This window comes from Chionomys nivalis, chromosome 23 (assembly GCF_950005125.1).
Source record: "Chionomys nivalis chromosome 23, mChiNiv1.1, whole genome shotgun sequence".
Taxonomy (NCBI): Eukaryota; Metazoa; Chordata; class Mammalia; order Rodentia; family Cricetidae; genus Chionomys; species Chionomys nivalis.
The window spans coordinates 39203931-39227119 of record NC_080108.1 but is presented as its reverse complement, the minus strand read 5'-3'; the positions used below and the strand labels follow the sequence as shown (position 1 = coordinate 39227119).

The 23189-nt window shown below is 51.2% G+C and overlaps 1 protein-coding gene across 1 annotated transcript in view; it reads right to left on the bottom strand.

The window, feature by feature from the left end:
* Positions 1-21583, bottom strand: part of Ush1c (USH1 protein network component harmonin) — a 45657-nt gene extending 24074 nt beyond the window's left edge. The window contains 14 exon segments of the mRNA XM_057756188.1: positions 1016-1140; positions 1994-2059; positions 2834-2976; positions 3083-3139; positions 3305-3364; positions 4176-4260; positions 5651-5745; positions 6012-6069; positions 6213-6237; positions 6330-6438; positions 9829-9967; positions 10078-10221; positions 10653-10720; positions 21487-21583. Coding sequence (XP_057612171.1) covers positions 1016-1140; positions 1994-2059; positions 2834-2976; positions 3083-3139; positions 3305-3364; positions 4176-4260; positions 5651-5745; positions 6012-6069; positions 6213-6237; positions 6330-6438; positions 9829-9967; positions 10078-10221; positions 10653-10720; positions 21487-21522 — 1210 coding nt within the window. The 5' untranslated portion in view covers positions 21523-21583.
* Between the last annotated feature and the right edge of the window lie 1606 nt (positions 21584-23189).

The following is a 23189-nucleotide window of genomic DNA, read 5'->3' as shown; positions in this document are numbered from 1 at the left end:
GCCCTGCCCCATGGAAGAGTGAAATGGAAGAATCTCGACAGACACCCTACACCACTGTTCTGGTGTTGGCAAGGGTGTAGAGCTCAGGTGGGATCTCAAATTGGCTGAGTTAACTACACCCCATGGCAATGAGGAACCTTGGTTCTTGGATCCAGGGATACACCCACCTGGAGGTTCCCACAATCTGGGCCTTGTGCTCTTGTGAGCACAGTAAGGTGAGGAGAACCTGTCTGTGTCAATCACAACTAGAAAGGGACAGTGGATGGGACTGAAAATCCATCCAGGAATGAGGGACTTGTGATGGCCATGGCCCTACACTGCTTGGAGGCCCTCTCCTCCACTAGCTCCTGAGACATCCTGGAAGATGGGACTGAGAGCAGGGAACTGGGGAGCTTCTGATGGAGGCCCGGGCTGAAACCAGTGGAAGAACACACGACTGCTAAAGAGATGGGAAGGGCAGGGAGAGCTTAGGCCCAATGTAGCACACCCCCAGACTCCAGAGGGTACATGGAAGGGGGTCTCATGTTCCTCTCTCTGCCTCCATCCTCAGCGTGCTAATGGCAGGAATGGGGTGATGGGCACTTTGACTGGCCTTTCCCCCAGCTGCCTGGCAACCTTAGACCACCAGAGATTTACCCTTTCTTTCTCCGTGCTGGTTTCAACACAGTCCTAGTTCAGACCCAGGCCAGAAGACAGCATGCCATTCAGCAAGCTCAGGGAGTCACCCTAGAAGCCAGCCCACACCTGCCAAGCTCTCTGTACCCTCTACAGCATACCAAACATCTGCTGCATCTGCGCCATGGGGTATGATGTGGGAGCTGGTGCATGAACCACACCCCGACAAGGAGGGTGGGCAGAGGCTACAGCTGAGGGTCCCGAGCACTGCCTCTCCCTGAGTGAAATATAGTGCAGATATCCCTGGAGTAGTCACCTGGAGAGGTGCTGATGAGGGTGGAAGGCCATAGTTCTGTCTAGGCCCCTTGGCACCACCCCATTCCAGACCAGTTGTACATACATTTGGGCTTGCGAAGGGGCGCCGGGTGCACCTCTGCAGTGATGGTTTTAGGCAGGATGAGCTGTTCCTTTGAGCCCCAGTCTTCTTCCCACTGCTTCTTAAACTTCTCTTCCTCCTCCACGATCCTGAAATGAGACCGCCACCCCTGCGATCAGAGGCAGAACCTTCAGAGGCTCACTTGTGGCTACCAGAGGACCCTGACTGTCTTGGGAAGGGAGGCTTCACAGCTCTAGCCCAAGCTAGGATCAGTGCTGCAGAGGGAGGTCTAAACTCAGCAATGCACTCTGGCTTGTCTCACGCCTGTGAACATATGTGGGGTGAGTGCTGAGAGCAGGCTGAGCCCTGTGCCTTGCCCTGAGTGACTCCATCATAAAAGCAGCATTTGCCTCTGCTCTGAGTGAAAATGCCGAGGTGGGTGACTCTACAATGTGTTTGTACATGTACACACTACCGCGTGTCCAGGTCCACCCATGATAGCTCACTCCCAAGTAAGCTGGGAACATACGGGTACATGGGCGTATGACAACTGTATCAGAAAAGAAAACCCTGAATCTTACCCAACACACTAGACTAGTGAAGGCCCCCCAACCTGGACCCCATAAAGAGAAGGACACCTGACGTTGTAATGGTGACAATCCCATTGACTGGTCACCTGACTATCCAGGGTTTGTTAAATGGCTGACACACACATCCAGGGACTGACAGCCAGGCAATTCCCACCTGTCCCTGATGCTTGTGTTCCTGTAACACCGTGTAGTATGTTATGTGGGTATTATGACAGTAATTAAGACTGGAAAAAGAGAGGTAAATTGGAACTATTTGGTGCATTTGAGTCGACGATGCCAATGCAGCTTGTGAATTTCTTGTGAGTCAATAAATTCCACTGTTGTGGAATGTCACAGGGGTGTCTATGTTTCTGACTAGCTGAGCTCAGGACATGCAGCCATGGGCGCTCGGGATGGACCCCAATCCACTCACTCTTCCATCTCCTTCCGGTATCTCTCGTTCTCCTCAGCGGCCTTCTGGGCGATTTCCTTTCTCCTCCTAAAACAAATAGAGGTTGACCTGTGTGAGTGTACGCCCAGAGTGGTTCTGCAAAGTCTGGACCCTCTACTCTGAGGGAATTTCATCTGTGCTGCTGGGCAGAGAGTCTGTGCCATGGGAGCAGGTAGCAGGTCCACAGGCGTGTAGGCTCCCATCCAAAGGTGAAGCAGGCACCATGCACCAGGCTGATTCCGTGATGGAGTGACACCCTCTTCCCTTTCCTAAACACTTAGTACCCGAAATGTATCAAAGTTGGCATTTTGGCAGCGGTTTTGATTTGAGTTGCTTGTGCTATCGATTTTCTCAGCCCGCTATTTCAAACTTGCAGAGGTGAGCTTATCACCACAGGTGGGTGTCCCTGTGGGCACCGCCAGACTCCTGACCTAGACTGTATAGATTAGCATCCCAGCCTGACACCTATGATCCTGGACATAGGTGGCTTCCCCTCACTAAGCCTCAGCCTTCTTGCCTATCCAATGTGTTGACTCCATCTACCTTCCAGGGTTGCCATGGGAGCTAAACTAGGAACATAAACCAAGTCCAGAAATGAACAACACAGTATGCATGGTGCACACTGACTGTGGCCAGCAGGAACCTCTGTATAGCACCGGTGCCTGAAAATCAGGGCTCTTTAGCAACGAGTCAGGCTGTCTAGGACCGGAGTGGACACTAATCAGCCACTGAGGGCACAACAAAAAGAATCCAGCTGGCCCAGGACAAGCAGAAGTCAAGTGTTTGGTCTGGGTGTGAGCAGGTCCCCAGTAGGCCACTCACTGGCGCTCCATCTCCTGCTGCTCCTGGAGGATCTTGTTGGACTCCATTGCTAGACGCTTCTGCATGAGGAGCTCCTGCCTTTGGAGCTCACGTTGCCGTGCCTCCTCCAGCCGTTCCCGGTCTGTCATGAATAGCTCCCGGCCCTGTTGAGGGGTGACTGTGAAAGCCCAGGCCCTGGGGAGAAGGGACTGCCCCTGTCATGGAGTTAGTCAGGAGTCATGGGGGGCCATCGGCCCCTTCCGAACTTACAGCTCCAGCTACGACGGAGATGGTCAGGCTGCGGCTACTCTTCAGGACATTCACGGCCTGTGGACACAGGGACAGTCAGGGACAGTCATTCAGCTGGGGCCTGACCATCAGACTGGAGCAATACAGGCTGAGAGCATTAGGGTCTCTCAGCCATCAATCACAGCACTGGCTGGACGAAGTGTATGAAGAGGAGATACAGCAGGTGGGGACCCCACATCTCACCTCCTTGTGGTCCATGTTGGAGAAGTCGATGCCATTGACTTCCACAATCTGGTCCCCTGTCTGGACAAGAAACAGAAAAGGGTTGGTGTGTGTGCATGTGTGCGGTCCCTACATTCATCTGCAGAAATGTCTCCTGGCATGCCACACATAAAGGCTGCTTGCTGGTCAAGCAGCCAAATTCTAGCTCTTTCCAGGGTATAGACCCTGTGGCCTGCTCTGATAGGAATCTGGGAGGGCCTCGAGCTCACCTTGGTACCTCCACCCCGGCCATGATGGTCTTCTTGGCTATCAAACACCACACTACTATAAATTAGTATCTTTTGCTAGTAATGAGATTTCCCTTACAAAGCTTACTTAGTGGACAGAAGGCTCTGGGCTTTCCAGACAGCAGAGGCTCCGTTGGTCCCTCACTAAAATAACAGCCATGGTTGGCATTTATTGGTCAACTTTGAGTCCCTGGCACAGATCTAGTCTAAATGTTAATTTAATCTACCTAAAAACTCTAGAAGTAAGGTTCTAGCATCCTTATCTTGTGGTTAAGAGTCCCAAGGTTTGACTTCCAGCCCCACGTTGTAGGCACACAGCCTTTGAAGAGCCAGTGTCTTGACCTCCCTGGTGTGGGGGTATCATTAGTTGTTATAGGACTTAGAATGCAGAAAGTCAACTCCCACTATCCACATCTACAGACTTAGGACCAGCGGCTGCCAGAGCTGAAGAAGATGACAGTGGAGACCAATACTCCTTCTCTGCAATGCCTTCCTAGCTGGAGACCACTAGGGAGTCATCAGCCGGTGCTGGCCAGGAAAAAGCTACGTGGGAAGATGCAACATCTGTTGGTGTGTGGCCCTGTCCCTCTCATCCCGGCACGTACCTCCAACCCCACCTCTGCAGACAGGGAGCCAGGCTTCACATGGCTGATGAAGATGCCAGGCTTCTGGATGGGGCCACTGGAGATGCTGTGGGAAGCAGAGATGTGGGTTTAGGCTCATCTTTTACAGCTCTGTTCATTCTTTTTTTTTTTTTTTTTTTTTTGGTTTTTCGAGACAGGGTTTCTCTGTGGCTTTGGAGCCTGTCCTGGAACTAGCTCTTGTAGACCAGGCTGGTCTTGAACTCACAGAGATCCGCCTGCCTCTGCCTCCCGAGTGCTGGGATTAAAGGCATGCGCCACCACCGCCCGGCACTCTGTTCATTCTTAATGACCAGCCTGTGGCCCTCTGTCTATGTGGCCAGCATGCAGGATGTAGGCCATCCATGAACCCAAGGCCTGAGTTCCTCTGGTCCTATCTCCCTTTCAGCCTAGGCAGGAGTCACAGGAAACTCACTGAGATTTCATCTCCTCAGCCCTTTACACAATATACCACACATGCTACTTTTTTTTTGTCTTTCTAGAACTTTCCTGTTCATTCCTTATGGCGATAAGATTTTCACCAGATCCTGATTAAGCAAATTGCTCCAGAGTTATCAGTGCTTCTAATTTATAAACAGGATGGCACTTGTACTGTTAATTCCTCTCCCAGGTCTGTGGCAGACATCACTAATCAATCACAACACTCTTTCCCAACCAGTCACACACAGACTCGGAACCTTCCACAGAAAGACGCCACTGTCAATCAATGGGATGACACAGGTGGGAAACTTATTTGCCATTCCTGACTAGGGGCAGCTTCACCAACATCTTTACTGTGTAACCATCTGTGTGGTTAGCTAGCTTCCATATTAATTAGACTATCGTCTCCCAAAAAGGAGGGACTTTTAATTTTATTTTTTAAGACAGGTCTTGCCTCACCTAGACTAAGGTCAAACTCACTGTGTAACTGAGGATACCCTTGGGTTTAGAGTTTTCCTGCCTCCATTTTTCCAGAGCTAGATTTAGAGGTGTGCACCACCATGCTCAGTGTTTACAGTGCTGAGGTTTGTAACAGGCCTTTCTACATGTTTGACAAGCATCCTACCAGCTAAGCTACATCCTCACGCTCCAGGACAGACATTAAAAATCATCTGTGGAGCTGGGCATAACGGTGCGCTCCTTTAATTTCAACACTTGGGATGCAAATGCAGGCAGATCTACGTGAGTTCAAGGCCAGCCAGGCCTACCCAATGAGACCCTGTCTCAAAAACAAAACAATTTCTGGGGCTGGGAAGATGGAGACTGCGGCTCTATTTCTGCGTCTCAAGTTCCTTACCATACCCAGTGCACTAACCCCATTGCTGGTGCACAAGAATCCTCAGGAGCAGGAGTGAGAAAAGCGAGAGAAAGTGTTGGGGTCTACTAGCTGTCACTGTGTCCTGGGCATGCCTGCTACCCACCTAAAAACTGCTGACAGCTCAGGCATGCCCGCTACCCACCTGCAGCCCAGGCCCCGGGAGCCTACAAGACTGATGAACACCTTCTTCTCCTTGGCTGTCCGGTTGCTGGGAGAGCCCGAGCCACCTCGCACACCCTGAAGAAGGGACAGAGACAGGTTAGTGGGTCTACACACATTCAAATATCCTCCTAAACTTGAGACTTTCTGATTAAATCTCCATATTCACAGAGACCAAATAGCCATCACATCCCTGGAATATGGGTCTGGAAGCCCGCTACACCTTAAGGGTGTACAAGGTGCCCTAAGGGTCTATGTGAAGCCCAGACGATACATTCCCTAGAATCATCCCTCCTTCAGGACCAGCTGCCCAACGTTCATCAAAGGTAGTCCTAGCCTCTTACCCCAGACTCCGACACAAACTGATCCACATACTGCCATTTGAGGGGTTCCTCAGGAGAGCTAAGGAGAAGGGGACACAGAATTCGAGCTAGTAAGCACATTTGAGGGCCTTGGGATATGTGAAGCTGTTACCAGCACCCTCTCCCAGTCCAGGAGCAGTGCGAGTCAGGGCATGTGGGACTCACTCAGATGAACCGACTTACCTCTTCACAGGGATCAGGCCAATGTCTGTGGGAAACACAGCACATTAGGGTCTTTGGAGCTGGGGCTGTAATCCCCACATCCCACCTGTCACAAAGCTCCCTTCTGGCCTCACTCACGTCTCACTTTGATGGACACGGTCTTCTTGGTGCGGATCAGGTTGATGACTTCCTCGTGGGTACAGGAGGAGATGGAATAGCCATTGATCCGGACGATCTCGTCCCCTACCTTGGCACAGAGAGATGGGACAAACATGGGGGAGTGTCAAACAGAGCAGAAGGTCCACTACCAGTTGCCCACAGCCCCAGAAGGGGCTGACAACCAGCAAAAGCTTCTATATGTGCTGTAGTACCAGGTCACAGCCAAACACCCCTCTGACAGCTGAGGGATCCAAGGCAGGCAACATTTTCAGTTCCCGGATGGAGAAACCAAGATCTGGGCTGGGAAAAGTAGGCAGTGGGCGGGTAGTAGAGCTGAGGCAGGAGTCAGGACTCTGTCCCCTCCCTCATCTTGGTGCTTCTGTTACTGAGGTACCATCAGGTTCTAAGATCCATCAGTCCACATGGCCTTTGTCCCTTCCTGCCCTCAGAAGTGGGCTCTTGTCTCTGTCAATTACTAACACACACACTGTGAGCCAGAACAGGGACCTAGGACTCTTCATCCAACTCTAATGCCAACGTGCAATCTCTTTTGTTCCCTCCAGTGCAGTTAAACTGACTTCTAAATCTTGATTCTGGGAGCAAGCAAAAGAACAGAATGAACTTAGGGCTCTGTGCTCTGTGAGTTCAAATCCTTCCTTCTTAATTCCTATTAGGTATATGACTTGAGCCAAGTCTCTTGAATTCCCTGAAACATAGTTTCTCTCACATTTAAAACAGGCAACACGACAGAACTGTTGAGAATTAAGCAAACATATGTGTAAGGTGTGTAAGGCTATTCAGTATTTGCCACTGCAGCTTCTTAATAAACGGTCATTATTGAGGAGGCCTGCTTGTGGCGCCAGCTCTAAGAGGCACAGCATGATGAGACTGCCCCCTGCTGGCCATCACTGCTTCCTTCTCCTAGCACTTGGGCCTGAGCTCTTCAATAAGAACTGAAAGATCCCTGGATATCAACATCTCATGAAAGAGAAGCCAGTGGGGTAGAGGTAGGCATCAGGGTGGTAGGGGTCGGGGTGGTGATGATGTATTGCCCAAGACCACGAAGGCAGCATCTGCCACACAGGAACAGAACCCGGGTGTCCTTCTGCAGGCTGAGGCTGTGGGCTTCACTGAAACCCCACGCAGGGTCCCCTGGAGACAAGCTGGCACATGTGGGGAACTCAGGCTGGACTCTGAGGGAACGCGGTCTCCGGATGGGTTCGCAGACTGCGATACTCCTGTAATCACCCCTGTCTGGGGCCAACACCCATCTTCTAGGTGTCCTGACAGGAGGGCTCACTAAAGAACTTCCTACATTTCTGGGGGCACTGAGCTCAGAGAGGACATCGGCAGAGCTCCCTGCACCTACTTTCACAACCCCAAAGGGAGGAACTTGTGTTTCTGATCTGCGTGGGACCTGCGAAAAGGCCTTTATGTCGGACCACAGTGGCACTGTGAAGAAACAGAGGCTCAGGGAGGCGACGTGATTTACTGAAAGTTATCCAGTGAGCTAAGAGTCAAGTCTACCTGACAGACAACACATGTTGGAAAAGAAAGGCCTGTTACCAGTTGCCTGTGTCTCGCCTGCTCTGAGTTCCTGTCACCTGGTCAGAGCCCCGGAGTCCTATGGGAAGGCAGGGATTCCCTGTCTATTTTATAGTGGGGACAAGAAAGGCATGGAGGATCATTTTCAGTATGAGCAAGCAGCCAGTTGCATACTTCTGTGAGGAAAGGACATGGTTAAATATAAAATAGGTTTGTAAAAAATCATAAGTATCCAAGAGGGGATAGGAGCAGCATGGCTGAAGTCCCAGGATGAGGTCCTTTAGAAGGTTCAAGAAATCCCCTGCAGGGCACCCAGCCTCGGGTCAAATCCCTCTTGCCCTCTAGAATCTTCTCTGTGTTGTCTTCTAGCATGAGAAACTTGACCCCTGATTCAGTCAGTGGATAAAAGCAGTTTTGTCCCAGGTCCTCTTGAGTTGAGTCCCCTGTGCTGTTACTCCAGGATCTTGCCCAGGACCCTAGGCAGAAAGATTCCCACATGGCCCTTGGATAGGGTTGCAGGATCAACTTCCCTCTCCCCCTTCCTCTACGTGGAACCCTGCAAAAGAGCCTTTGTATGTGACAACCCGAGGGCAGTGGGGCAAAGAGGAGATGGGCCCAGCAGCCCCAGCAAGGGGGTTGGCATTTCATAAGCCTGAGAAGCAGGTGGGAAGCTGCGTGTCTGGGTTTCAGGAGAGTGCCCTGCTGCCCTCCTTCCTGGGGCTCTGCAGGGAAGCGCTTGTCCTCAGAGAGCTCACTCTGGAAAAAAGGGGGCCCAGCTGACGCCAAGAGGGGAGCTCATTATGTGCTCTCCCCTGGCTGTGTTTCTGGGCTGGAAAATGTGCCACAGAGGAAAGAACAATGAAGGGGCTGAAATTTCAGACGCCACCGAGAGCCCTGAGACAGGGATTGCGAACAAAGCCCGTCTGTCAGTTTGCTGTCCCCACCCCCTCCGCCTTGGTGTCTTGCAGCATTAGCACTGGACCCCCGGAGCCCGTCTTTGTCCCCCGGTGGGGATGTTGATAACAAAATCTCTGGAACTTTCTTTAATACCTGGATAGCCAAAAACAACTCTGATACCCGGAGGTCTGGCTGTCCCTGCTCAGACACAAAAGTCTGAGGACCACAGGGGAGAAACTTGGGGTGCTGACATGGCTCCAGGAGACCCAAGTTCAAAGCCTGGCTCTGCTGCTTACTGGCCACTGAGCCTCTGCGAACCCTATAAAATGATTCATCTGGTATGTGCTGACTCTCTGGAGGGGTTCACCTGTGGCCCCTTTACACTGCCTTGGCAGCTCAGAGTCCTGGTGTCTTAGGCAGATGTGATCATGGTCTCATTTCACTCCCCTGTTTCACGAATAGCCTGAAGAGACAGATGGCTTTACAGATGAAGAAAGCCAGGCTCAGGGTGGCATCACTCCATTAAAGTCACATGACTTTAAGGGAGACAAGGCCAGGATCTGAATGGGACGGTCCAAAAGCAGTATCTGTGTTCTTAAACACCACACAGCATTAGACTAAAAAGTGGCCTATACCAAAGTGCAGGTGCCTGCCCTAACCCTGCTCCTCCTTCAGGAATCAGGGGAGTTGGGGAGGGGTTCCATGCCAGTGGCAAGAGGCAGCGGTCAGGGTCCCAGCTTTACCCGAGAAAATGGGCAAGATCGGCATAGAGTTTCATGTGGAGTGTTTGCCCAGCATGTGTGAGGACACACACACACACAGAGACACATATACAAACACACACAGGCACACACGTGCACACACACAGACACAGGTTCCCTGTGTCCTGATGACTTTCACTCACTAAAATACCACTTGGACCGTTCCTTCCCCAAAGGCTTAGGAAAATGGGAGTCCACATTGTGTCACAGAGTAGATCAGGAGGAAATAGGGCACCCGAGACCCTGACCCAGTTCTTCTGACTCTGTTGACTCACCTGCAGTCCAACACTGTCTGCCTGCCCACCTTTGATGAGGTGAGAGATGAAGAGTCCACAGCCAAATTCCAGGCCTCCACGCACGCTGAGGCCGAGGCCTTCGGGGTGCAGACGGTCCAGACGTACCTCCTTTAGCTTCCTGTTACAGTGATGGGCATTGGTGATGACCCAGCTCAGGTCTTTTAGTCAGGACTGCACCCGGGGGTGGGGTGGCCCCTCCCAGTCTCTGCCTCTGGCCTGGGGACACACCTGGAGCGTCGGGGTGTCAGCTGGTCATACTCCACCTGGTGCTTCAGTGGGATCAGGGGCCGGATGGCATCAAACAGGGGCAGACGGTTCGGTTCATTGATGACCAGCTTCAGGTCTCCCACGAGCACGGCCACATCCATGGTCCTTTGGAGATGTCAGAGGGCGGGCAAGCGTCTGAGGCGTCCATCACCATGGCTATGGCCTTTGTCCCACCCACTGCCCTTCTGGACCCTAACAGAGCTTACGAACACACACTGAGAATCAAAGCACGTGGGGGACCAGAGACAACAGATGAGGTGCTGGGGGGCAGCTGGCTTTCTTGCTATGTCCTAAGATTCATATTCTATTGAACCTACTTGGGTACAGCTACCCCCATAGACTGGAAGCATCCTGAGGGCAAAGGGCAGTCTTTCTTGCTCACAGGACACTTCTGAGCCCTAGCCCAGAGCCACGTCAGAAGTGTCCATGTGCACAGACACTGAAGCTGCGAGCATGTAAGTAACACACACACGGGCTCCCAGGAGCACGGAACAGGTGCTGTCTCGGGTCTCTTGGGCTCGGCCATACACACTTACTGGTGGTACATCCGCAGCACATCATAGAGATAGTCCTTCTCTGCATCATTTTCAATTAGGAAATCCACCTGAAAGTCCAAAAACCAGAATTATAGCTGCAGGTCCCATGTGCACCCAGCATACTCACAGTAGACCTGTGGAGGAGGGGCCCCTGTCCAGAGTGCACACAGCAGTTCCTGAGGCTAAGGATGGAAGAGGAGAAGAAAACCAGGGACGAAATTGCTTGACATGTCACATCTGTATAGAGCAGCCTGGACTAGCCCAGAAACATCTTATCCCAAGGCAACATGACAGGCACACACACATGAGCACACAAGACCCCCATTCAACAAGGACACACTCCCACGTTACAGATGCCACACTCACGGCGATGTCACCTGTGTCGGGAAGAAGCCCGGTCTCACCTGATGGTAGCTATAGTGGCGGATAAATGCTTTGAGGAAGGATTTAGGCCACTCACTTGGATAACACATCCTACTCGCCAGAAGCACCCTACCACCAGATTCCTCAGTGCTGCCTATGCGGGGCACTTTGCCCTGGCCTGGCCTTGACTTCTGTTCACCAGTCAGCCTCCTGGCCTCTCCTCCATTCAGGTGTCCCTCCAGGGGGAGGATTAGGTTACACCATCACAGCTTCTGCTGACGTCAATAGCTGGGCCTCCAAGGTCATGCTCAGGAGCTGTTTCATCAGCACCTCCATCCTTGGGAAGCTGGGGGTCCAGGAGCCCCAAATTCTGTACTTCAGCAAAGTTCAGTGTAAATCTCCAAGGGCTGCATCCTGGTTTTCTCTTTAGCCCAAGATTAAGCAACAGGGAGAGGCAGGTGCTTGGGGGGAGGGGCACTAGGACCTCCTCTCCTTTGGTCTCCAGGACTAGTTAACATTGTGGTCCCGTCTTTGCTCTTCATAGAAGCTGCTGCAAAAGCTGTGCTCTCCTGCCTGCCTGGAGCTTGGAGCAGGACCCTGACAACTATGACTTCTCTACAGGTACTTCAAGGACTTTGGAAAATCCTAGAGAGTCTGTCTGCCCCAGAGCAGAGAGGACCCGAGGCCCAGGGTTTTGGATCTGAGCAGGAAATGCAGATTCCCAGTTTCCACCTTTCCTCTATATCTACATGAGCATTTGACTGAGGCAGGAGGAACCCAGAAGGCTGTGCTCCGGGCTGAGCTCCAAGGGCTCAAAGAGTGTGTGGCACTGACTCAGAGCTCCCCCAGCTGCATTCACCTCCTTACTGCAGGGATCCCCACCAGATAGGAGATGGGGAAGCGGCATCATAGACAGTACTGAATTCCCTAGGACCAGAAAAATCTTCATACGTAAGATCATGTCACTTGATCGTACTTTCTTCATGCGTGTAAAATCAAAGCCGGGGGTGAAGATGTACCCCAGTATAGGAGGGCTTGACAGTCACACACAAGGCTCTAGGGTTGATTGCCATCACAGGGAAATAAAAATGAAACCAAACCAAACCAATCAACCAAACAAAACACATGAAACCCCTTCTCTTGATTTAGCCAAGTCCTTGTCCTAACCTGCCACTCTTCCTGACTATGTGGGTCTCCTCTGTATAAGCCAGACCCCCCTCCCTTCAGCCACAGGCCTAGGCATATTCTGTCCTCTGCTCTCTGCTTCACCCTCATGACTGGCTTCTTCCCCACAGAGGTTGTCTCTCCCACCTACTAACCGACCTATTCCCACCTCTGGGAACTATTTCAATTCTGCTGAGACATTACTAGTCATAATATAATAAATTACTTATATTTGTAATTTTTGGAATCTGTTTACTAGAAGAAAATGAGGTCAGCTTTGGTCTGCATTCCTCATGATTAATGCAGATGAAGTACTCAATAAATGAGCTTTGAATGGATTCATTGGTCCCTGCCCCTTGGTCTGCCCATTCTCTGCAGAAAGAAGAGCCATGAGGACAGAAGAGAAAGGGAAAGCACTCTTGCAGGGCTCCCAGGAGCTTCCACGGTGACATTTGTTCAATAGTGAGAGAACCTTAGTCTCACACTATTATACAGAGGAGATCACAGTGGTGACCCAAGGCCACAGCTAACAAGCAGAGCTGGGATTTGAACCCAGGTCTGATGCCAAGCCCACACTGGTGCTGTTCTGCCATGTCCAGTAGGGCTCAGGTCTTTTAGGGCGAAGAGTACCCAAGTCCCCTTAGAGCCCCAGCATTCAAACCTTTGCCTTAGGAAGATGTCTAATTCTCATCTCTCTCCTTTCTACTGTTCTTTATTTTGATTGTTTGTTGTTAAGACAAGATCTCACTATGTAGCCTAGTTGGCCTGAAATTTTTTAGGTGATTCTTTTATTATTATTAATTATTATTTTCATATGTAGATCGGACTAACCTCAAGCTCAGAAATCTGCCTACCTTTGTTTTCCGAGTGCTGGGGTTAAAGGCATGCACCACCACACCTGACTCTCTTCACTGCTATGGAAGCTTTCGAGTGGGGTGTGTGTGGCGGGGGGAGGAAGCTCAGTGGTAAATTACTTGCCTGGCAGACATGAGACTCTAGGTTTGATACCCAGGATGCACCTCTTCCACACCCCTACCTCCTTACCTGTCCATAAGGAGGAAGAAAATGGAATATTAAGTGACACTCTGAACCCGGTGGTTCTGCTCTTTAGGGGGAGCATAACAGCCCTGTCTGTTGAGGTGGAGGTTCTAGCCTTTGGTCGGACAGGAGGGGCAGACGTCTTGGTACTGAATTTCCCTTCTCTAGAGAGTCTCTGGAAAACTGCGTCTGCTGTGTGTTTGGTTTAAGCAGCAGAGGATTGTCCTCATGGAGGACACAAGTATGCAATAGTGGAGGAAACTAAAGAGGACTTGGCGATTTAGAGCGCAGGATTCTATTTTCTGTCTTCCTAGAGCCAAGCACAGACAACTAAAAATGATCTTCCTAGAAAACAACCTGCTCCTGGGGTCCCAGGCCCTGTGCAGCTGATGTGGGGGTCCCCTCTGTGTGCTGTGACTACCATTAATGAACAAAGAAACTGCCTTGGCCTGTTGACAGGGCAGAACTTAGGTAGGCAGGGAGGACTGGACTGTATGCCAGGAGAAAGAAGGGCAGAGCCAGAGAGATGCCATGAGATAGACGTGCTGAAACTTTACCGGTAAGCCACTGCCACGTGGTAATACACAGATTAATAGAGATGGGTTAATCTAAGATGTAAGAGTTAGCCAATAAGAAGTTAGAGCTAATGGAACAAGCAGTGATTTAATTAATACAGTTTCTGTGTGGTTATTTCGGGACCAGCAAGCATTCCTCCTTCATCGGACAGGGATTAGACACTGGCTGCTGTATTCAGAGCTGCTACTCACAAGCCATATCCTACTGGTCCAGTTCTGAGGCAGCTTGCAGGCCCAGTACTGCCTCACCAGTGAGCTCACACCAACCCTGTCCAGATTTATCCACTTCTGCAGAGTCATCTTCATATTCTGTGTAGGACTCAAGGCTGTAGCCAAACAAGCATTTTGGGGAACCCAAGAAGCAATAGAATCTCCCAAGGTTCCCCACCTTCCTCGGCTTTATTCTTCGTTTTTATTTTTTGAGTCAGGGTTTCTCTGTTTAACAGCCCTGGCTGTTCTGGAACTCATTACGTAGCCAGGCTGGCCTGGAACTCACAGAGATCTTCCTGGCTCTGTCTCCTCAGTGCTGGGATCAAAGGCGTGCACCATCACCCAGCTACCCCAGCTTCTCTTATAATTTATTACTCGACCTTTTGGAATCACCCATTATACCAAGGAGCTAGGAAGGCATCCCTGCTTAGTGCATGCTCCAGAGGTGGGGATGTGAAGGTGAATGGCAGGGGGTTCCACAAATAGGGGGACCATTCCCAGTCCAGGAATATCTCCAAGGACTTGAGGGAACAGTCCGGCTTTGCTCTCTGAAAACACTCTCACACCTCCACGTTCTACAGACTTTCAAGGACACAAAAGAAAGAGAAAAGAAATATGGAAGCCTCTGGAAACTTGGCTGTGTGGTAACAATGCCACCATCACTCAAACTGCCCTTTAAAAATATGTTTTCGGGCTGGAGAGATGGTTGCAGAGGACCAGGGTTCAATTCCCAGCACTCGCATGGTGGCTCACAACCACCTGTGACTCCATTTCTAGGGGATCTGATGTCCTCTTCTGGCCTCCACATGCACCAGGCACACATGTGACCAACAGAAACACATGCAGACAGAACAGCCAGACACACGCAAAAACAAACAAACAAACAAATAAACAAATAAATATAATAGTATGGTTTTCAGGCAGGCGGTGGTGGTGCAAGCTTTTAATCCCAGCTCCTGAGAGGCAGAGGCAGGAGGATCTCTGTGAGTTCGAGGCTAGCCTGGTTTACAAAACAAGTTCCAGGACAGCCAGGGCGGTTACACAGAGAAATCCTGTCTCGAAAAACTAATGTGTGTGTGTGTCTGCTCTGTTTCCTTGTGGTTGCCAGTGGACATGCCATGCCTCTGCTGAATGAGGAATGAACTCTACTTTCTCAGGTCTGGAACCTTCCTTCCCTCCTGCTGAGCCTTGGGTCATCATCCTGTATCTCCTTGGCACACAGGTCTGCAACCTCCCTGGATCTGTTTCCTCCTCACAGAAGAGCTGGTCCTAGACTCAGCAAGGCAGCTCTGCCTCCTCACGCACTTGGGAACCCTGCTTTCCTGAAGGTACAGGCTGAGTCTCCTCCCATGGGAGAGTTTCCTGGAGATTCAGCCTAAAACCCCTCCCCAGACTCTTCATCCTGGCCACACTCTGCTCACTGACTGCAAACTTACCCTGCCAACCACCCCAGGAGATAGATTTTATTAGCTCCATTTCACAGATGAGCAAATAGAGGCTGAGAGACAGAACAGAGACTCTAGACGAAGCCTGCTGGCTCTAAAATCCCATCTACCAGATGGTATCCACTTCCTGTGTATCTCTTTGAATGTTCTTGCCCAATCTGCATTTATTGAGCACCTACTGTGTACAAGGTGCCAATCTTCCTTCACTAACTTTAATAAGCTTTTCCTTTCCTAGGCTCCTACTTGCAATGGGGAGCAGGAACTGTTAGGGGTCTCTGCCACACCGTCACCCCCATGTCCACCCAGCACCAATGTTCTCCGGCTGATGTGCAGCCAGTACTGTTCTGAGCACCTCTCCCTCTCTGTGCCCAGGCCCTTTGCCTCCACGGGTGAACTGCTCAGGATGGGAGAAAGGGAGTGAGAATCAATTAAATGATTCATGCTGCTCTCTGCTTGTTCCTTGAGCTGGTGTGGGGATTAAACAGGCTGCAAGTAAAGCATTTGGTGTGGCTTCCAAGTGCAAGGCCCTGCCTTTCCCTCCCTTGCCCCGCCCAGCCTCCTCCTGGTACTGATCCTAGGGGCTTTGCAGGGCCTCCCATGCCGCCCTCTGGTTGTGTTCCCCTCTGGTTGTGTTCCCCTCTGGTTGTGTTCCCCTCTGGTTGTGTTCCCCTCTGGTTGTGTTCCCCTCTGGTTGTGTTCCCCTCTGGTTGTGTTCCCCTCTGGTTGTGTTCCCCTCTGGTTGTGTTCCCCTCTGGTTGTGTTCCCCTCTGGTTGTGTTCCCCTCTAGTTGTGTTCCCCTGGAGGAAGACACAGCAGGAGAGCAGAGGAGAGAAGAAGCGTGTCCTTGTTCCCTGATGGCTTCTTGCTGCCTGTCCAAGCTGCTCAGGTAAACATCCCCTTCCTCAAGGCCAGGGATAAGCTGTCCGTTTCCTGCTGCAGCTCTGGCTGCTGAGAGCTCAGCATTTCCAGGGATGGTCCATTGAATTTTCTGCCCTTCCTCACTTGACTCCTCCACACCTGTGTGAGCCACAGACACTGGGATGTAAGGCCAGCAAAGCCCTCTGGACAGCGTCTGCACCTCTCCCTGCCTCAGTTTCATTTCTGAGGGCAATTGCTTTCATCATTAATATAGTGAGTTAACACAGGAAGAATTGAGGGCAGTTCCCAAAGAAACAGGCAGTCACGTGTGTTTAGTAAGTAAAGAGAAGATGACCGGTCCGCATCCTCAGCAGCTGCCAGTGGTTTGCCCTCCATCAAGGGAGGTGGGGTGAAGGCCCAGCCTTCCTTACACACAAAAATACTCCAGCTTTATCTGACCCTTGTTTTATTATCTTTTGATCTAATTTCATTTATGTTGATGTGATGAAAACATCCTAATAACCAAAAGCAGCTTAGGTGGGGAAAGGGTTAATCTGGCCCACGATTCCAGGCTATTGTCCATCATTGCTGGGGGTCAAGGCTGGAATCCAAACCACATTCAAATCACATCCACAGTCAAAGGCAGAGAAATGTATTCCTGCTGCTAGCTTTCTTACGTCCAGCTGGTGGCTTTGCGTTTACACTGTTCAGAACTTCCTGCCTAGGGAATGGTGCCGCCCACAAAGGGCGTCCCCACAGACAAGCCCATAGGCCAATCCAATCCACTCAGTTCCTCAAGTGAGTCTCTTTTCAGATGATTTCAGGTTGTGGCAGGTTAACATTTAAAACCAAAGAGAACATCTTCCATCTTAAAAAAAACAAAACCAGCCGGACGATGGTGGCGCACGCCTTTAATCCCAGCACTCGGGAGGCAGAGGCAAGTGGATCTCTGTGAGTTCGAGACCAGCCTGGTCTACAGAGCTAGTTCCAGGACAGGCTCCAAAGCCGCAGAGAAACCCTGTCTCGAAAAACCAAAAAAAAAAAAAAAAAAAAAAACCACCAAAAACAGCACTTTATTGAAGTGTGTTTGGCCTGTGAGAAGCTGTTTACATTTAATGAATACAACTAGGTAGGTTGGGGTGAAAATACTCCTATGAGACCTTCATCTTTTCCGGAGTCTCAGTCGGGCCTGGTGGGGCAGTACTATAGTCCCAGATACACAAGGGATTGAGGCTGGAGTGCTGCAAATTCAAGTCCTACCTCGGCTAGAGTGAGTTCAAAGTCAACCTAGGCAAGTCATTGGGCTCCTGTCTCAAAAGAAAAAGTACAAAGAGAGCCTGGCCTCCAGGTGTATGTCTATAGCCTTTGTACCCGGGAGGTGGGAAAAGGAGGATTAGAAATTCAAGGTGGCTGGGCGGTGGTGGTGCAGGCCTTTAATCCCAGCACTTGGGAAGCAGAGGCAGCTGGAAGTTTGTGACTTCAAGTAAGGCCAGCCTGTCTACAAAGCGAGCTCCAGGACAGCCAGGACTGTTACACAGAGAAACTCTGTCTCAAAAACAACAACAATAACAAAACAAACAAACAAAAGAAGTTCAAGGTGTGTCCTCCAATACACAGGGAGTTTGAGGCCAAGCTACCTAGGCTACTACATAAGAGCCTTTCTCAAAAAAAACCAAAAGTAATAGGGGGCTGGGAGTGTGGCAGGTCTTCTCCTCATCTTTACTCTTCCGGGTGACCACACCAGCCAACTTTTTTTTGTTTTGTTTTGTTTTTTTTGTTTTGTTTTTCGAGACAGGGTTTCTCTGTGGTTTTGGAGCCTGTCCTGGAACTAGCTCTTGTAGACCAGGCTGGTCTCAAACTCACAGAGATCCACCTGCCTCTGCCTCCCAAGTGCTGGGATTAAAGGTGTGCGCCACCACCGCCCGGCCCCACACCAGCCAACTTTAAATCCCACTCCTACCCCAAGAACTCCAGAATCCTCACCTCCAACCTCGCACAGTCCTTTCCAACAGACATGGTTACAGGGTGCCTCAAATTTCTGACATCCCAAAGGGACTCAGGTTTGCTCTGTCCCCTTCACCCTGCTCCTCACAGCAGGTGGTCATGCCCTCCCCCCCCTTCACACTTCCTACCTCAATCAACAGTCAGGGGCCAGAATCCTACTGAGTGAAGTCCTCTTTCCAAGGGAGAGCCACAGGGCCAATCATATTTAAATGTAAACCACTCTCAATTAGCCTGACCCTTTGAACTCTGTCTATGACCCTCCTGCCTGCCCCCATCACACTCCACTCCGCAGATTCTCTCACAGTCCATAGCAGCATGCAGACGCTTCCCTCTTCATACAGCCACCATTCCCTAGGTCACCATTCTCTCGTCCACATACACCACATGATGCCTCCCTCTTCCTCCAGGATCAAATGTCACCTCCTTAGAGAGGCCTTCCTGGGGGCTGTGCACAGCACACCACCTGCTTGTTTCTGTCTGTCCCGGCCCCCACCAAGGTTACCTTCCCCCCAACAGCCAGCACAGCACCCCATCATAAGATATTGTCAGTTTCCTTGGTAACTAACTGTCTTCCCCACCTGGGCGTGCTCCTGCTCTTCAGTGCTTAGACCTCTGCCTGGCATATATTAGGAGACCAGAGCGTGTTTATTGTGCACATGCATAAATGAATGAATGAACAAATGAATGAATAAATGCATAGCACACCCTAGAAGGCAGGGGCTCTTCTGGTCTCATTCATCCCACTCCTCCCTGGCTTGACTGGCCTCTGGTTGCCCAGTCTGGGGCAGGGTACACCCAAGCTGCTCATAAATGTGGTTGACAGAGAGGCAATAAACGTTGCCTGAGCAAATGAGTAACCAGGTTTCTGCCACTCGGGCGCTGCTGGGAACAAAGAGGCGGCTGTGAAAAGCTGGTGCTCCACTCGCTCCACTCTGGAGAGACCTTAGTCCTGGGTGACCCTGGCCTAGCTCTTCCCAACCCAAGGCTGTCCCCTCCTATCGCTGTAAGTGCTGTTGGTTCCTTTTGGACCAGAACCGTGGAAAGCGATAGAAGCAACACTGGAGTGAACCTTTACAGTAATGCATGTGGACTTTGGCCAAGGACCCCAGATTCCGACACTCAAATTCCTCCCTAATCCTGTTTTATATAGGCACCACACATCCTCACAGCGAGGGAAACAAAGGCTCAGAGATTGAATGGCTTGCTCTAGGTCTCTGTGTTAGTGAGTGGCAGGGTTGAGACTTGACCCTAGTCTTGGGATTCTTCAAAAGCCCAATTTACATAAGTCTCCTATACATACATAGGTCTCACTCAGCCATCATTGTAATGTTATTAGTTAAACAGTATGCCCAGTTCACAGGTTTGAGACCTGAGTCACAGAGGACAAGTAACTTAGGTCACCCTAGCGTCATCCATGACAATGCAGTCTACCAACTAAAGATTTAGAATGCAAACATCTGTTTAGGAATGAATTTGCCCTAGACACTCAGGAAGGGAGTCTCTAGAACAAGCAACAGGAATTTGTAAATTCCACTCGGGTCGCCTGCGTCTCTACCGAATCTCCCCTCTCAGTTTCCAGATGATCCCATCCTAGCAGGAGAAAGCTGTGGCTGTGTCTGAGACAGCAGGGCACAAAGTCCAGCCCAGGCCTTGCTCACTAAGATGCCTGCCCTGCCTGGGACATGGGAGCATTAATAGGTAATGATGAAGAGGCGGAGCCTGGACGGGGAAATGAAGAGGCCCTGAGGCCCTCTAGAACCAGGAAAGGAAGAATAGGGGTATCTGTGGAGCCAAGCCAGGCATCAGAGACCCTGGGGGCGATTGTCTCAAAAGAGGTAAAGGGAAGGGAACAGCACTGAAGGAAAAGAAAAGCTGAAGTTACTCCTAGACCAAGGCCAGGAAAGGGAAATTCAAGCTCGGACAGGCGCCTTTAAAGTGGGTTGCTGAACCCGACACTCAGCCAACGTCAGCTGCAGCTGAGATGGCTCCCCACACGTTCCTGGGCTCACGACTCACTACTGAACACAAAGGATCCCTTGACGTCCACCAGCTCCCCATTTCTGCTCAACTTTCAGTCACTTCTCATTCCTGGGCGTGGGAGCAGGAATGCCCAAGGCGTCCACCCTTGCTGCCCCTACCAAACCTTGATCCCAATGCTCTGTGCCCAAGGCCTGTCTCCCACCCATACGCCAAGCCACTGTAAGGGAACAGACTGAGTCTGACACTAATTGGGTGCTCAGACCATGCTTCAAGGGAATGGTTGACCCCTGCCGTTGGACCTAAGCTCTTGACCTATAACTTCTGTGGCCCCACAGTGGCTGGCTTCTGGGCATCTGTGGCAAGGAAGTTGGGGGGGGGGGCACCTAGTCCTTGCTTCAGACACTCTACCTCTCAGACTGGGAAGGGGTTCCTTCAGCTGTGTGTCAAGCCCCAGTGTACGCAGCAGCTCCCTACATCTTGGGCAGGGCCTGTGAGTAGCTGTTGACACTGGCTTCCCTGCCCCCATCTGGGGCCTGGGAGGCGGTCCACCAATGGGTCCCTGCCTCTCGGTGGCCTTCTGTAGCCTCCACAGATCCTGCAGGCTGGGAAACACTTTAGGAAGTTCTTGGAGGATTCTAAAGAAGCAGTGTGGCCCCTCACTGGGACATACCGGGGGGAGCAGGATTCTACTAGCAAGGATCTCTCAGAACAAAGCCAGGCTCTTCCCACCCTCAGCCACTCCTTGATCCTTCCCCGGAAGCCTGGCTGGTTTGAAACTGTCCCTCCACCTGCAGAACTTTCCGGATGCTGACAGGGGGCTCCCAGTTACTCTGGAGGTCAAATGACAACAAAAGGCTCAGTTTCCCTTCTGGCCCAGACACTTGCTGGGGTCCAATAGACTCCTGGGCTGAGGACACCGATAAGGAAGGGACCTGCCCACTAGTGGGTTCTCGGTCCAGTTCCCAGCCCCTGGAGGACCAAAGGAGAACCAGCATTTTCTGGAGAGGGTCAGTTTAGTAAACCCTTCTAGAAGGACTCCTAGTGCTTCCTCCTCATTTTGCTGGGGACATCCCACATCCACTTTCAGAAGCCTGCCCAGGGCACTCAGACAAGGCAGAGGGTTCTTGTCCATCTCGCACCCACCCGACCCCACTCCACAGTTCCCAGCGCTCGCTCGGGGCACCTCTCTGCTCTGACCTTGTGTCGGAATTCCCGGGCCACCTTCCGGTCCATGGCTGATCCTGATCCAGTCTCCCCGCAGTTCAACTCGCTCTTTAGGGTGCCTGTCTGTGGCGCTTGGGTGGGTCAGCCAGACCGAGGGCCGGCCTTCTTCGGGGCTGGGGCGGGTCCTGGGAGAAGCAGGGGCGGGGCTGAGAGGAGAAAGGGCGGCCTGGAGGCGGGGTCACCTGTCCTGGAGTTCAGCACCCAAGCTCTGAAAGGAAGAGGACTTGCTTTGTGGATGTGCTAACGGTGGCTTGGTTAGTGAGGGTGGTGTTTCTTTGGAGTGGTTCCCCCGCACGTGGTTAAGGCAGAAGACTGAGAGGAGACGTCCGGCAGAGGGGGTAGGAGGTAGTTTGGAATTTCTTTTTCTTTTTTGATAGTGTCTCATGTAACCAAGGCAGGCCTTGAACTCAATGTGTAGCCAGGGATGTTGGCCCTGAAATCCTGATTCTCCTTGCCTCTACCTCCCAAGTGTTGGGATGACACGTGTCCAGCTGAGGTTTGGAGCTTCCTGTGGTGGCGCTGTCACAGAGGTTCGGAGACTCTTCATGTAGGTGGACTCACAGGTAGAAGCCATTGCCCCTCTACCCCCACTCTCATTCCAGCCCCTCCTCCCCGACTCCACACGCATCTCACAGCTGGCTATGTTTCACCCAGGCCTCTTCCCAGTACAGAACTCCTGGGGGGGGGGGGGGCGCTGCAGACTGGGTCTTACTGTGTTCCGTGGGGGCCTGCCACTGTGGAGGACCGCCCCCAGCCACTGACTCCCTTTCCCGCCCAGCTTCCTTAGCTACTCTGTCCCCTACAAAACAGGAAGTAACCCAGCACACACATTCACTGGTGTGTCCTGGGGCCTGTGGTCCTTGTGCTCAACTTTAACAGAGGAGGTGCCCGGCGTGGCCCAGAGCAGGTAGGTACTTACAGCTGTGACTTCAGAGACATGAGAAGACTCTTTAGATCCCTCTGCCATTTGTCAGGGTTTAGCAAGCAGGCTGTTTTCATGGGGGCTAAATTACAGCCTCGAATAAGGTATAAATTATGCCTGGGAAAATAACTTGGAAATATGATCTGTATTCTCACCTTCTGATCTAATTTTATTCGGGTGTTGTGAAAAACACTCTGCCCAGAAGCAACATGGGAAAGGGAAGGGTTGTTCCATCTTCTGCTTCCAGGTCATATTCCTGCAAAGGCAGGAACCGGAGTAAGTGCTTCACACAGAAACTCTGTGAGAACGCTGCTCTGGCTCACTTGCTCCCAGGAGCATACTTAGCCAGCTTGTTTATAAACCAGTTGTCTAGGGATTGTGCCACCCAAGGTGGGCTGAGCAGTTCTGCATCCCCATAGACAAGCCCACAGGCTAACCTGACCCAGGCGAGTCCTCAGTCAAGGCTTTCCTCTCAGAGGACTTTAGGTTGTGTCAACTTGACAGTTAATGGAAACTAAGATTCTTTGCTGTTTACTAGGTAAGTCAGAGAGATCTGGGAGGCAGTTAGTGGTCCAGAGAAGACCACACAAGATATAGTCCTCTTTTGGTTTATGTCTTTGATTCTCTGCCTTTCTTTTTCTTTTCTTTTTTTTCTTATGAAAGTTTATGTGTATGTGTCTGAGTGTATGAGTGTTCTGCTTGCATATAAATATGTATACTGTGTGTGTATATGTGTGCCTGGTGTCTTCGAATA